Consider the following 12,816-nt stretch of genomic DNA (forward strand, 5'->3'; position numbering starts at 1 on the left):
TAGATTTGCATACATGAAAAACCACCTTTTCATCACCCACCCGGAAGGTAAGCTTGCCGGCTTCCACATCAATAAGTGCCTTCCCTGTAGCAAGGAAAGGTCTACCCAAAATAATAGGCACCTCATAGTCCACTTCACAATCAAGAATCACAAAGTCCGCCGGGAGGATGAACTTATCAACTCAAACCAACATATCATCAATAATACCCAATGATCTCTTCATAGTATGATCCGCTATTTGTAACCTCATAGATGTGGGTCTTGGTTGCCCAATTTCCAAAGTCTTGAAAATCGAGTAGGGCATCAAATTGATACTTGCCCCAAGATCACAAAGAGCTTTTGCAAAGTCAGCGCTTCCAATAGTACAAGGGATTATGAAAGCGCCAGGATCTTCTAATTTAGCACAATTGCTCTTACTTGATGTGTCATCTTTATAGTCTCATAATTCATCGACCTCTTCTTTGTCACCAAATCCTTCATGAATTTTTCATAACCGGGCATTTGCTCTAAAGCCTCAACCAATGACACATTAATAGCTTTTCATCATGTCAATGAACTTTTTGAATTGGTTCTCGCCATTTTGCTTGGCAAGACTTTGAGGGTATAAATGAGAAGGCCTTGGCATTGGTGCCTTTGAGGGTTGCATCCCCACCTTTTCCACTCCTTGTAGTTACGGCCATAGCATGTCCCGTGTTGTTCCCACCCCTTGGGTTCACCACCGTGTCACTTGGTAGTGCCCCCTTAGGACGAGTGTTCAAAGCTTGCGAGATTTGCCCCAATTGGACTTTCAAATTGCGGATTGAAGTGTTGTGAGAGGCTAGTTGAGCATCGGAGTCGGCATTCTTATCCATCATTTGTTTAAACATGTTCCCAATTTGCCCCATCTCATTGTTGGAAGATCTAGGACCATGGGAAGGATAAGGAGGCAGGTTGTTTGGTTGTTGAAACATCGGGGGCCTTTGAAAGCCCGACCCCCGATTTCCTTGATTATTGTTCTATCCCCCTTGGTTGTTGCCTCCCCAATATACTTGACTATTGCCACCCAAATTGCTTTGGTTGTTTTGACCATTCCAATTTCCTTGATTGTTTTGATTGTTCCAATTACCTTGGTTGTTTTGATTGCTCCAATTACCTTGGTTGTTTTGATTGCTCCAATTACCTTGATTACCCTGAGATCGCCATTGTTGTTGATTCGGGACTTGAGAGTTGTTTTTTGCCCTTGGTAGTTGTTCACATATTGTACTCCCTCCTCTTGTTCATTGTAAGATTCATCTTGGTTAAACTCACTATCTTCTTGCACATATTGTTCCGCACGATTTTGCACTTGTTGGCCCTTTTGCCTTCTCTTGTTTACCATCATATTGACACCCTTCATTGCATTTACTTGCTTAGTACCTTGAACTTGTTGAAGTTGAGCTTTGGCCAATTGATTCATTGTAGTGGTCAACTCGGCAATTGCTTGCCCATGATCATGCAATTCTTTATGTAAGTGAATTATATTTGGATCACCTTGAGGAACATTTGCTATACTTTGCTATGTCGATGAAGCATCCGCCATTTCATCTAAGATCTCGCAAGCTTCCGCATATGGCGTTGTCATGAAATTTCCACTGGCAAGTTGGTTGACCACGCATTGATTGGTAGTATCGATCCCCCTATAAAACGTTTGTTGAATCATAGCCTCCGTCATGTCATTGTTCGGGCACTATTTCACCATAGTTCGGTACCTCTCCCATATCTCATGCAAAGGCTCATTGGGTTCTTGTTTGAATGCTAGAATCTCGTCTCTAAGAGTAGCCATATGCCCAGGAGAAAAGAACATGGCAATGAATTTCTCCGCCAATTCATCCCATGTATGGATGGAATGGTTTGGCAACCTTTCTAACCATTCCAAGGCTTTCCCCCGTAGTGAGAAAGGAAATAACCTCAACCTTAAAGCATCCTCGGAGACGTTTGTCTGTTTACTCCCCCAGCAAGTGTCCACAAATCCTTTCAAGTGTTTGTACGCATTTTGATTCGGAGCCCTGGTGAAGAATCCCCATTGCTCTAGCAACGTGAGCATAACATTTGTGATTTGAAAGTTGCCCGCCCTAATGCGGGACGGGACTATGGCACTTGCATACCCTTTATTCGACAACACCCGGTGTGGAGCCTCTCTTGATGGATTTGGGGGTAGAACGGGAATGTTGTCTTGAGGAGGTCGGCCTCATCTATTTGCTTGAGGTTCAAGAGGAACCTCTTCAACTTGGTCATTTTCCACGTCCATATCCCCCAAATACATGTTTCCGAGAGGATCATTGTTGTTGAGAGCCGTTGTTTCACCTACAATTGTTTCACCAAAAAGATTAGTACCACGGAAGGAAAAGAAGACAATTCACACACAAAGCTAAATATATAGCTAAATCCGTTTTTAGCTCCCCAGCAACGGCGCCAAAAATTGGTCTCGCCCAAATCACACCTCTATTCAGGGTTGTAAAGCGCTCGATTGCAATAATAATACCCAACAAGGAGTCGGGATCAAATCCACAGGGAGCGTAGATGGGATTAGGTATACATTCAGAATAAGCACGTAAACTATCTAAGATGCACTTCCATAAACTGTGTTTTGATTCTACTTCTAAATTATGCTATGGTTTGCAAATGTAAAGCTAGAGAATAATATTTTTGGTGTTGTTTTTCAAGTATGTAAAAGATCTAGGGTTGTGACTTCTACCTAGGTGTTTGCCTAACGGGTTTAGAGCGGGTTTTGTTGGTCGGGGTGTATTATAGCAATCAACACATAATTACCCCCTCAATACCTCTCGGTCATAGAGTGGTTTTATCTAATTTTGGCTTTCTCAAGTCCAATTGGGTAATGCACAAAACAGTTGATAGATGCTCAAGTCGGGTTTTACTCTCTCTAGATTCAACCCTTTAATTGGGACCATCAATTTTTTGAGTTCATCCCAATTTCTTATTAGCCAAGTTTTCCTAGACTAAGTCTCTCTTTCTCAAGCAGAGACTAAGTCAAATAGGCTTGAATCAATGTTTGCAACCATTAATTTTACAATTATAGCAAGAACTAGGCTAAATATTACACACCCAACCATAAACAAGCCCTAAATCAAACACCCATTAGGTACCCACACTAGGGTTGGGCCATGACCCTAGCTAGAAATTTAGCTACTCATAGTGGATGAAGAAGAAAATAAAGAAGAAAAGATGATTAAACTCATATTTAATGATAAATAGATGAAAATCAAATGTAAAATTGATAAGCTATGATAAAGTTTCCCTAAACAGTAAAGAAAAACGGCTACCAACTTTCAGATATTCAAAGCTTGACCTAATTTTTGTGAAAGTAGTCTATTTACACAAAGCTAGAATTTTCGGACAAAATTGCCCTTTCGGAGGTTCTGCGGCCGCACAATTCTATATGCGGTCCGCACTTTGCTGCAACTCTTGACAGGAGTGGTTTTTGCAGCCGCACAATTCTGAACTGAAGTTCTGCGGCTGCACAATTCTGGGTGCGGCCGCACTTCTTGAGTTCTGCGGACCGCACAATTTTGGGTGCGACCGCACATTTGATTTCTGCGGCCGCACAATTATAGTGCAGTCTGCGGATCATGATTGTCTTGAATTCCCAACTCTCTGAATCTTGACTTCTGTGGCCGCATAATTATTGTGCGGTCCGCACTTTGCATTGCAGCACTGTCAAATTTTCTTCTTGTTCTACGACCACAGACAAAATTCTGCGGTCCGCACTTTAGCCTTTTTGTTTGATTTTTTGTCCTTGTTCAAAATTACTTCTTCTTGAGTTGAATTTCATAACTTTGGCTCATTTTCCAATACTCCCACAAGTAAGCATATTTCATCAGTTTTCGAGAATACCTTTAAGCATTTTTGAACCAAAATGAAAGTCAAAAGGCGCAAATAAGTAGTCAAAATATCCACTTATCACAGCTCAGGCTCGAGAGGTACAAGAAGTACCACCCTCCTACCTTCAGTGGCTTGGAGTCAGAGGATTCCTAGGGTTTTCTTGAGGAGTGTCACCGTATCCTCCGTACTATGGGTATTATGGAGACTAGTGGGGTTTCTTTTATGGCATTCCAGCTTAGAGGAGCAGCCTACCAGTGGTGGCGAGCATACGAGTTGGATAGATAGTCAAGCTGAGGCAGCTTCACTCATTTGGACTCAGTTTTCAGATATATTCTTGACGGAATATGTTCCTCAGAGTCTCAGAGATGTATGGCGCGCAGAGTTTGAGCAATTGCGCCGGGGCTCTATGACAGTATCGGAGTATGCAGTCTGGTTCAGTGATTTATCTAGGCATGCACCTGCCCTGGTTACTACTGTTAGAGAGCGTGTCCGTCGATTTATTGAGGGGCTCCTCCCTAGTATCAGATTCAGTATGGCCCGAGAGCTAGAGATGGATATCACATACCAGCAGGTCGTGGTAATCGCTAGGAGATTGGAGGGTATGAGGACCCAGGAGAGAGAAGAGAGGGAAGCTAAGAGGCCTCAGGATTCTAGAACGTATAACAGTTCTTGTTCCCCAGCTACAGCTCGTCAGGGCAGGGGTTATATGGGTCGCTCTGTCCATTCAGCACTTCCAGCAACCAGCAGTGCTCTGACAACTACTAGGCCCCAGGATCCTTATTATGCACTACCAGTGTCTAGTGTACCTCCTGTATGTGGTGCTTCAAGCGGTCAGTCCAATCGATCAGGCCAGAGCCAGTCACAGCAGCCACGTCCTCCGAGCGCTTATTTTGAGTATGGTGATACTCGTTATTTGGTGAGGGATTGCCCCAGATTTAGAAGGGGTGCACCTCTACAGACTACTCAGGCACTGCGTGTTCCACCGGGTCCTCAGGCTATGATTACAGCACCAGTTGCCACTCCACCTACACAACCAGCTAGGGGTGGAGGTCGGACAGGTAGAGGTCGCCCTATAGGGGGAGGCTAGGCTAGATATTATGCCTTTCCTGCTAGGACGGAGGCATTTGCATATGATTCTGTTATCACATGTATTGTTTCGGTCTGTCATAGAGATGCATCAGTCTTATTTAATCCAGGCTTCACTTATTCTTATGTGTCATCTTATTTTGCCTTGTATTTGGGCGTATCCCGTGATTTTTGAGTTCTTCTGTTTATGTATCTACACCCGTGGGTGATTCTATTATTGTCGACCATGTGTATCTGTCATGTTTGATTGTTATCAGTAGTTTTGAGACCAGAGATGATTTATTATTGCTTAGTATGGTAGATTTCGATATTATTTTAGTCATGGACTGGTTGTTGCCCTATCACGCTATCCTTGATTGTCATGCCAAGACGGTGACGTTGGCTATGCCAGGTCTACCGCGGCTAGAGTGGAGAGGATTCTTATATTATGTTCCTAGCAGGGTTGTTTCATTTCTTAAGGCTCAACGAATGGTTGAGATAGGGTGTGATGTGTATCTGGCCTATGTGAGAGATGTTAGTGTTGATACTCCTACTGTCGAGTTAGTTCCAGTAGTGAGGGATTATTCAAATGTATTCCAGGTGGATCTTCCGGGCATGACGCCCGATAGAGATATTGACTTTGGCATTGATTTGTTACCGGGCACCCAGCCTATTTCTATTCCATCTTATCGTATGGCCCCAGCATAGTTGAAAGAGTTAAAAGAGTAGTTGCAAAAGTTGCTTGATAAGGGTTTCATTTGGCCCAGTGTGTCACCTTGGGGTGCTCCTATAATAATTGTATAGAAAAAGGATGGTTCTATGAGAATATATATTGATTATCGCCAGTTGAACAAGATTACAGTGAAGAATATGTATCCATTGCCACATATTGATGACCTATTTGATCAGCTTCAGGGTGCTAGAGTGTTCTCTAAGATTGACTTGCGTTCAGGCTATCATCAGCTTAAGATTCGAGAGCCATATATCCAGAAGACTGCTTTTAGGACTTTGTATGGCCATTACGAGTTCCTTGTGATGTCTTTTAGGCTGACTAACGCCCCAGCAGAATTTATGCACTTGATGAACAATGTATTTCATCCCTATCTCAATTCTTTCATCATTGTGTTTATTGACGACATTCTAGTGTACTTCCGGAGTCGGGAAAATCACGAGCAGCACCTGAGGACCGTGCTTCAAACCTTGAGAGAAAATAAGTTGTATGTAAAATTTTCAAAGTGTGAATTATGGCTAGATTCTGTGGCATTCTTGGGTCATATAGTATCGTGCGAAGGGATCAAGGTAGATCCGAGGAAGATTGAGGCAGTGCAGAGTTGGTCCAAACCATCCTCAGCTACGGAGATTCGGAGTTTTCTTGGCTTGACGGGGTATTATCATCGATTTGTAGAGGGTTTCTCTTCTATTGCTGCACCTATGACCAAATTGACCTAGAAGGGTGCTCCGTTCACGTGGATCGAGGAGTATGAGGAGTGCTTTCAAAAACTCAAGACTGCTTTGACTACAATACCAGTATTGGTATTGCCTACAGGTTCGGGTTCCTATACGGTGTATTGTGATGCATCGCGCATTGGTCTCGGTACGGTGTTGATGCAGGATAGTAGGGTGATTGCCTACGCGTCTAGACAGCTGAAGGTGCATGAGAAGAACTATCCTGTCCACGACCTCGAGTTAGTAGCTATTGTTCATGCCTTGAAGATCTGGCGGCACTATTTATATGGTGTCCCTTGTGAGGTCTACACCGATCACCGGAGTCTACAACATCTGTTTAAACAGAAAGATCTTAATTTGCGGCAGCGGAGATGGTTAGAGTTGCTTAAGGATTATGACATTACCGTTCTTTATTATCCCGAAAAGGTCAATGTAGTGGCTGATTCCTTGAGTCGTAAGGCGGAGAGTTTGGGCAGCTTAGCATATCTACCAGTAGCAGAGAGGCCTCTAGCCTTGGATGTCCAGGCCTTGGCCAACCAGTTTGTCAAATTGGATGTTTCCGAGCCAAGTCGAGTTTTGGCTGGTGTGGTTTCTCAGTCATCTCTTTATAATCATATCAGAGAGCGTCAGTATGATGACCCCCATCTGCTTGTCCTTAAGGACACAATTCAACACGGTGATGCCAAGAAGTCACTATTGGAGATGATGGTATATTACGGATGTAGGGTAGGCTATGTGTGCCCAATGTAGGTGGTTTGCGTGAGTTTATTCTCCAGGAGCCTCACAGTTCACGGTACTCTATTCATCTAGGTGCCGCAAAGATATATCAGGACTTGAGACAACACTATTGGTGGAGGCGGATGAAGAAATACATAGCGAAGTATGTTTCCCGGTGCCTAAATTGTCAGCAGGTGAAGTATGAGCATCAACGACCGGGTGGATTGCTTCAGAAGTTGGAGATTCCAGAATGGAAATGGGAGCGGATCACTATGGATTTTGTTGTTGGGTTCCCACGGACTCAGAGGAAGTTTGATGCAGTTTGGGTAATTGTGGATAGATTGACCAAGTCAGCTCATTTCATTCATGTGGTTACTACTTACTCTTTAGAGCAGCTGGCTTAGGTTTACATTAGCGAGATTGTCAGACTTCATGGCGTACCGGTATTTATCATCTCTGACTAGCGTACGCAGTTTACATCACGGCTATGGAGGGCCGTACAATGTGAGTTGGGTACTCGAGTGGAGTTGAGTACAACATTTCATCCTCAGACGGACGGACAATCTTAGCACACTATTCAGATCTTGGAGGATATGCTTCGTGCGTACGTGATGGATTTTGGGTGTGCTTGGGATTTGTTCATGCCACTTGCGGAGTTTGCTTACAACAACAGCTACTAGTCGAGCATTCAAATGGCTTCATATAAGGCCTTATATGGGAGGTGGTGTCGATCTCCGGTGGGTTGGTTCGAGCCGGGCGAGGCTAGGCTATTGGGTACAGACCTGGTTCAGGATGCTTTGGAAAAGGTTAAATTGATTCAGGATCGACTTCGTATAGCCCAGTCCAAACAGAAGAGTTATGCAGATCAGAAGGTTTGTGATGTTGCATTCATGGTTGGTGAGCGGGTCTTGCTCCGAGTTTCGCCTATGAAGGGTATTATGAGGTTCGGGAAGAAGGGAAAGTTGAGCCTTAGGTATATTGGGCCTTTTGGGATTCTTGAGAGGGTTGGAGAGATGGCTTACAGGCTTGCACTACCACCTAGTCTCTCTGCAGTGCATCCACTGTTCCATGTTTTCATGCTCCGAAAGTATCACGGCGATCCATCTCATGTGTTAGATTTCAGCTCAGTCCAGTTGGACTAGGATCTATCTTATGTTGAGGAGCTAGTGGCCATTTTGGATAGGCAGGTCCAAAAGTTGAGGTCAAAGAATATTGCTTCAGTTATCGGAATCTAGTTATGAAAATTTTCATAGGTCCGTTATGTCATTTATGACTTGTGGGCAAAATTTGAGATCAATCGGACTTGATTTGATAAGTTTCAACATCAAATGTAGAAGTTGGAATTTCTTAGTTTTAATAGGCTTGAATTGGGGTATGATTCATGTTTTTAGCGTTGTTTGATTTGATTTGAGGCTTCGACTAAGTTTGGATGATGTTTTAGGACTTATTGGTGTATTTGGTTGAGGTCCCGAGGGCCTCGTGTGAGTCCCGGACGGTTAACGGATCAATTTTGGACTTGGAGATTGGCTGGAATTTTTCTGGTGTCTCAGATCTGGGCAGAGGAGAATTTTGTTCTAAGCGATCGCAAGAATAAGGCTACGATTTCGTAGCTTTGGACGCCAGTGAATCGCGAACGCGTGAGGCATGTCGCGTTCGCGAAGAGGAAAGGAGGAAGAAGCTGGGTCACGCGTTTTGTTCTTCGCGATCGCGTAGGTTTGCAGAGACTGTGCTTCGCGATCGCGTGGAATTTTTCGCGATCGCATAGGGTTATTTTGGGCAGTGGGTCAATTTCAGTTCGCGATCGCGGGACTTGGTCCGCGATCGCATAGAAGAAAGGACTGGGCAGAAAGTTTAAGTTTTCGTCCCATTTTCCATTTTTAACGATTTGGAGCTCGGGAAGAGGCAATTTTTGGGAGATTTTCAAGGAAAACAACGGGGTAAATGTTCTTAACATACTTTTGGTAAAATTACCCGAATCTATTGCTATTTTTAGCATTTAATTGGTGTTTTAAGTTGAAAAATTGTGAAAATTCTTAAGTTTGGATTAAAGATTTGAGGGTCGAGTTGGTGTCGGAATTTGGTAAAATTGGTATGGTTGGACTCGTGGTTGAATGGACGTTCATATTTTGTAACTTTTGTCAAGTACCGAGACGTGGGGCCCATGGGCAATTTTTTAGTGCAATTTTGGATTTTGTTGGAAAATTAGTATTTTCATATGGAATTAATTCCTATAAATTGTATTGACCGAATCAGATTAATTGTGACTAGATTCGAGGTGTTCGGAGGCCGATTGGCGAGGCAAAGACATACTACTTGACTGACTGAGCGGGATTTGAGGTAAGTGACTTGTTTAACATTGTGTGGGGGAAATCCCCTTAGGATTTCAGGCTAAATTTGGAAATATCGGTTCTTGCTGAGTAGTCTCCTTTTTATTCCTTAACTGAGTTGTCTTAGTATGTGTAACTATCATGTTTAGTCTAATATCGCATGCCTACGTGCCTTAACTTTTACTTGCAATATGTGCAGCACGCTTAGTTGAATTACATGCTCCCTTGGTTTGAATTAAATCTTTAACTGTAAGATTTCTTGCTGGAAATTCGTTGCTCCTCCGATTATCTGATACATATTTACTTTGGGACTACGAGGCGTTTACTCGGGAGATCCCCTTGTACTGCATATTTACTTTGGGACTACGAGGTGGTTCCTCGGGAGATCCCCATGTACTGCATATTTACTTTGGGACTACGAGGCGGTTCCTCGGGAGATCCCCCTATCTTGAATATTTACTTTGGGACTACGAGGCGGTTCCTCGAGAGATCCCCCCTGCTAGTGCATACTTACTTTTGGGACTACGAGGCAGTACCTCGGGAGCGCCCCTGTTGTTTACCTCTATTTGCTATGTTATTATTTTTCTGAAATTTCTCGTTGTTAAATTCTCAATCGTTTCATTTTATTATTATATCTGCTGCCTTATTTTCCTATTATTTCCAGTAGGGCCTGATCTGACCTCGTCACTACTCTACCGAGGTTAGGTTTGGCACTTACTAGGTACCGTTATGATGTACTCATACTATGCTTCTGCACATCTTTTTGTGCCGATCCAGGTACTTCCTACCAGATCAGGTATCAGTGAACTAGCCTGTACGCGGAGACTTCAAGTTACATCTGCCAGCGTCCGCAGACCTCGGAGTCCCCCTCTATTCTTGTTATATTATTTTCCTTATTCTCTTTAGACTCTGATGTATAGAGACGCATAGTATTTCTCTTAGAAGCTTGTGACTTATTTCTACTAGGTTTTGGGAGTTGTAATTATTTAAAATGCAGCTTATATATATATATATATATATATATATATATATATATATATATATATATATATATATATATATATATATATATATATATCATGTGTTGAGATTTGAGTTCCTATTGTTATTAAGTTATTCCGTAAATTGTTAGGCTTACCTAGTCTTGGAGACTAAGTGCCATCACGACATTCTATGGAGGGAAAAATGGGGTCATGACAGCTTAACATGGCTGTGATGAAACTACTTGATACTGGTAAAGCTATCAATCTCCCTAGCCTGATGATTCAGCATATGTCAAGGGATGCAGACACTTCCAAACCTAAGCATGCTATGCCTTATGGCTTCATGTTAACTAAGCTGTTTGACAAGCTCAATATTGCCTTGCCTGAGCTTAAGTTTGGAAATCACAATGATGTTATGGATGTTGTTACCCTCAAGTAGTGTGGCTATGCGGAGATCAAGGCTAGGGGACCAACAGGTTTTGCTATTCTACTGGTAGCAACAGGGCAGCAGAGGTCTTTAAATGATTGGAGTTAGCTCTTGAGGAGAATTTCAAGCTTAGAGAAGACAATGAGGAGTTGAGAAAAGAAACCACGCAGCTTAGGGAGGAGCTCAGAAGGGATAGATAAGCCCATGCCCAACAGATTTCCACCCTTGTGAAAGCCTTGACCCCCTCATCCTCTCACCATTGACCCTGGTCCTTCAACCCATGTCTTAAGATTTTTTTTGTTAACCCAGTGGTGCTTTAGTTCTTTTTATTTTATTCTAGTTCTAAGTAGGTTGCAGGATGTTTTAGTTTATTTTGCTTTAATGTTTTATGTCAAGGCCTTGGGCTTAATTTAGCACTGCTAAATAAATACTCTTATGTTGTTTTACTGCTTCGCACATGGTTATATAATCAGCTTAGTTTATTTGCTTTGATAATTCTTGAGCTTGTGTTGTAACCTAAATGGCCATGAATCTTGCATTAACTGTGCTTAGTTTGTCCAACATTTTTTTTATGATGCCAAAAGGGGCAAGATAGAGTTAGGGTTGGTGTTGATGTGCCTATTTGTGTGCTTGTTGTACCTACTTTGGGTGGCTGAGTTATTAGGTGATTACCTGATTTATGTGCACAAAGTTTGTCATCATCAAAAATGGGAAATTTGTTGAGTATTGAGGTTTTGATGATTAACAAAGTTTGTTCAGAGGAAATGCTCTAAGAACCAGGTCCTCAACGTAGCTGCTTAACTGTTCTAAGAACCATGTCCTCAAGGTTGATGATTGCACATTCCTACAAGACAGTAACTTTATCACAAATTTACTGAAGTGCGAGCTCATTGGAAGAGGACTGCTAAATGTGATAAGAGTCGTTGTCCAAGAAGATATGCTCGTACAAGTGAGAGACAAAAATCCCAAGAATTGTGGAGTCCTTGGAGCAGTAAGAGTCCTATCAAACTAGAAGTTGACTACGCATAGGACTCCTAAAAGATCTCGGAGTCCAGGGAGTTTAAATACTATCTTTTTGGACTGTTGAGATCATCTTTTTGTACATCAACTGAAGAACTACATTTTCTATACTCAAGTCGAGTACCAATATTTGTGTCCTTCTTGAGTCAGTCTAGTAAATGTGTTTTAGGAAATCGGGTTGTAATCAAAGTGTCATATACAATCAGTGAGTTGTAGTGAGTATTTGATTTCGCAAATTAGAGTAACTTGTAAGTCAAATAGTTGAAGTAGGAGAACTGGAGAGTATTGAGTTACAGATTTGTAATCGATACATTTGGCTCATTGTTCTAGTGAAGTTGAAGCTAAAATCCTATGTGATAGGTCGTGGTTTTTGTACCTTTTGAGTCGGGTGATTTTTCACGTAAAAATTATTGTGTTTACTTTACTGCTTATTTTTACTTACACTTAAGGAGTAAGGTAACGAACCAAGTTCTTTAGTGATACATAAATGCTCTCAAATTAACATACATGTAAAACAGTGCAGAGCCTGTGGTTTACGGATAGTCACAATGGTAAGTAGCTTACATGCAAAATCGTCATCTATATCGCGTCTAAGGAAGAAATGCATTTGAACAAAAAGATACTTTTAAAAGCTAGAGTTCAAAAAGCAAGTATAATTGTTAATTTGTTAGGTGCGAAGTGCAACACCAGCTCAGTTGAGGATTCAATTGCTTAAAAGGTAAGTAAATTTGGGGTGCCAATAGCAATATCTTCAAATAATCGGGGAAACTTTTACAGTTTTAGTTTTTTGCCAACAACAATAACAATCCCACCATAATTTCACCGGTAGGGTCTGGACAAGAATAATATGTACGCAAATTTTATCTCTATTTTCTTTCCGATTTTCGGCTCAAAAGAAGACAAAATCCCTACAATAGCAAAAAGGAAATACAGTACCAAATTTAACTCTCTTTTTCTCTTTTTTTCCCCTGTT

General features: G+C 42.0%; 1 protein-coding gene across 1 annotated transcript; it reads left to right on the forward strand.

Annotated features, from left to right (window-relative positions):
* Nucleotides 1–1,820: 1,820 nt before the first annotated feature.
* LOC138891983 (uncharacterized) lies at nucleotides 1,821–10,835 on the forward strand. Its single transcript, XM_070175673.1, has 5 exons — nucleotides 1,821–1,867; nucleotides 4,093–4,916; nucleotides 5,336–5,523; nucleotides 6,736–7,077; nucleotides 10,683–10,835. Exons 1-5 carry the CDS (start codon nucleotides 1,821–1,823, stop codon nucleotides 10,833–10,835), a joined length of 1,554 nt encoding a protein of 517 aa, XP_070031774.1.
* The last annotated feature ends 1,981 nt before the right edge of the window (nucleotides 10,836–12,816 follow it).

The sequence above is a fragment of the Nicotiana tomentosiformis genome, chromosome 5 (genome assembly GCF_000390325.3).
Source record: "Nicotiana tomentosiformis chromosome 5, ASM39032v3, whole genome shotgun sequence".
In the NCBI taxonomy this organism is placed as follows: Eukaryota; Viridiplantae; Streptophyta; class Magnoliopsida; order Solanales; family Solanaceae; genus Nicotiana; species Nicotiana tomentosiformis.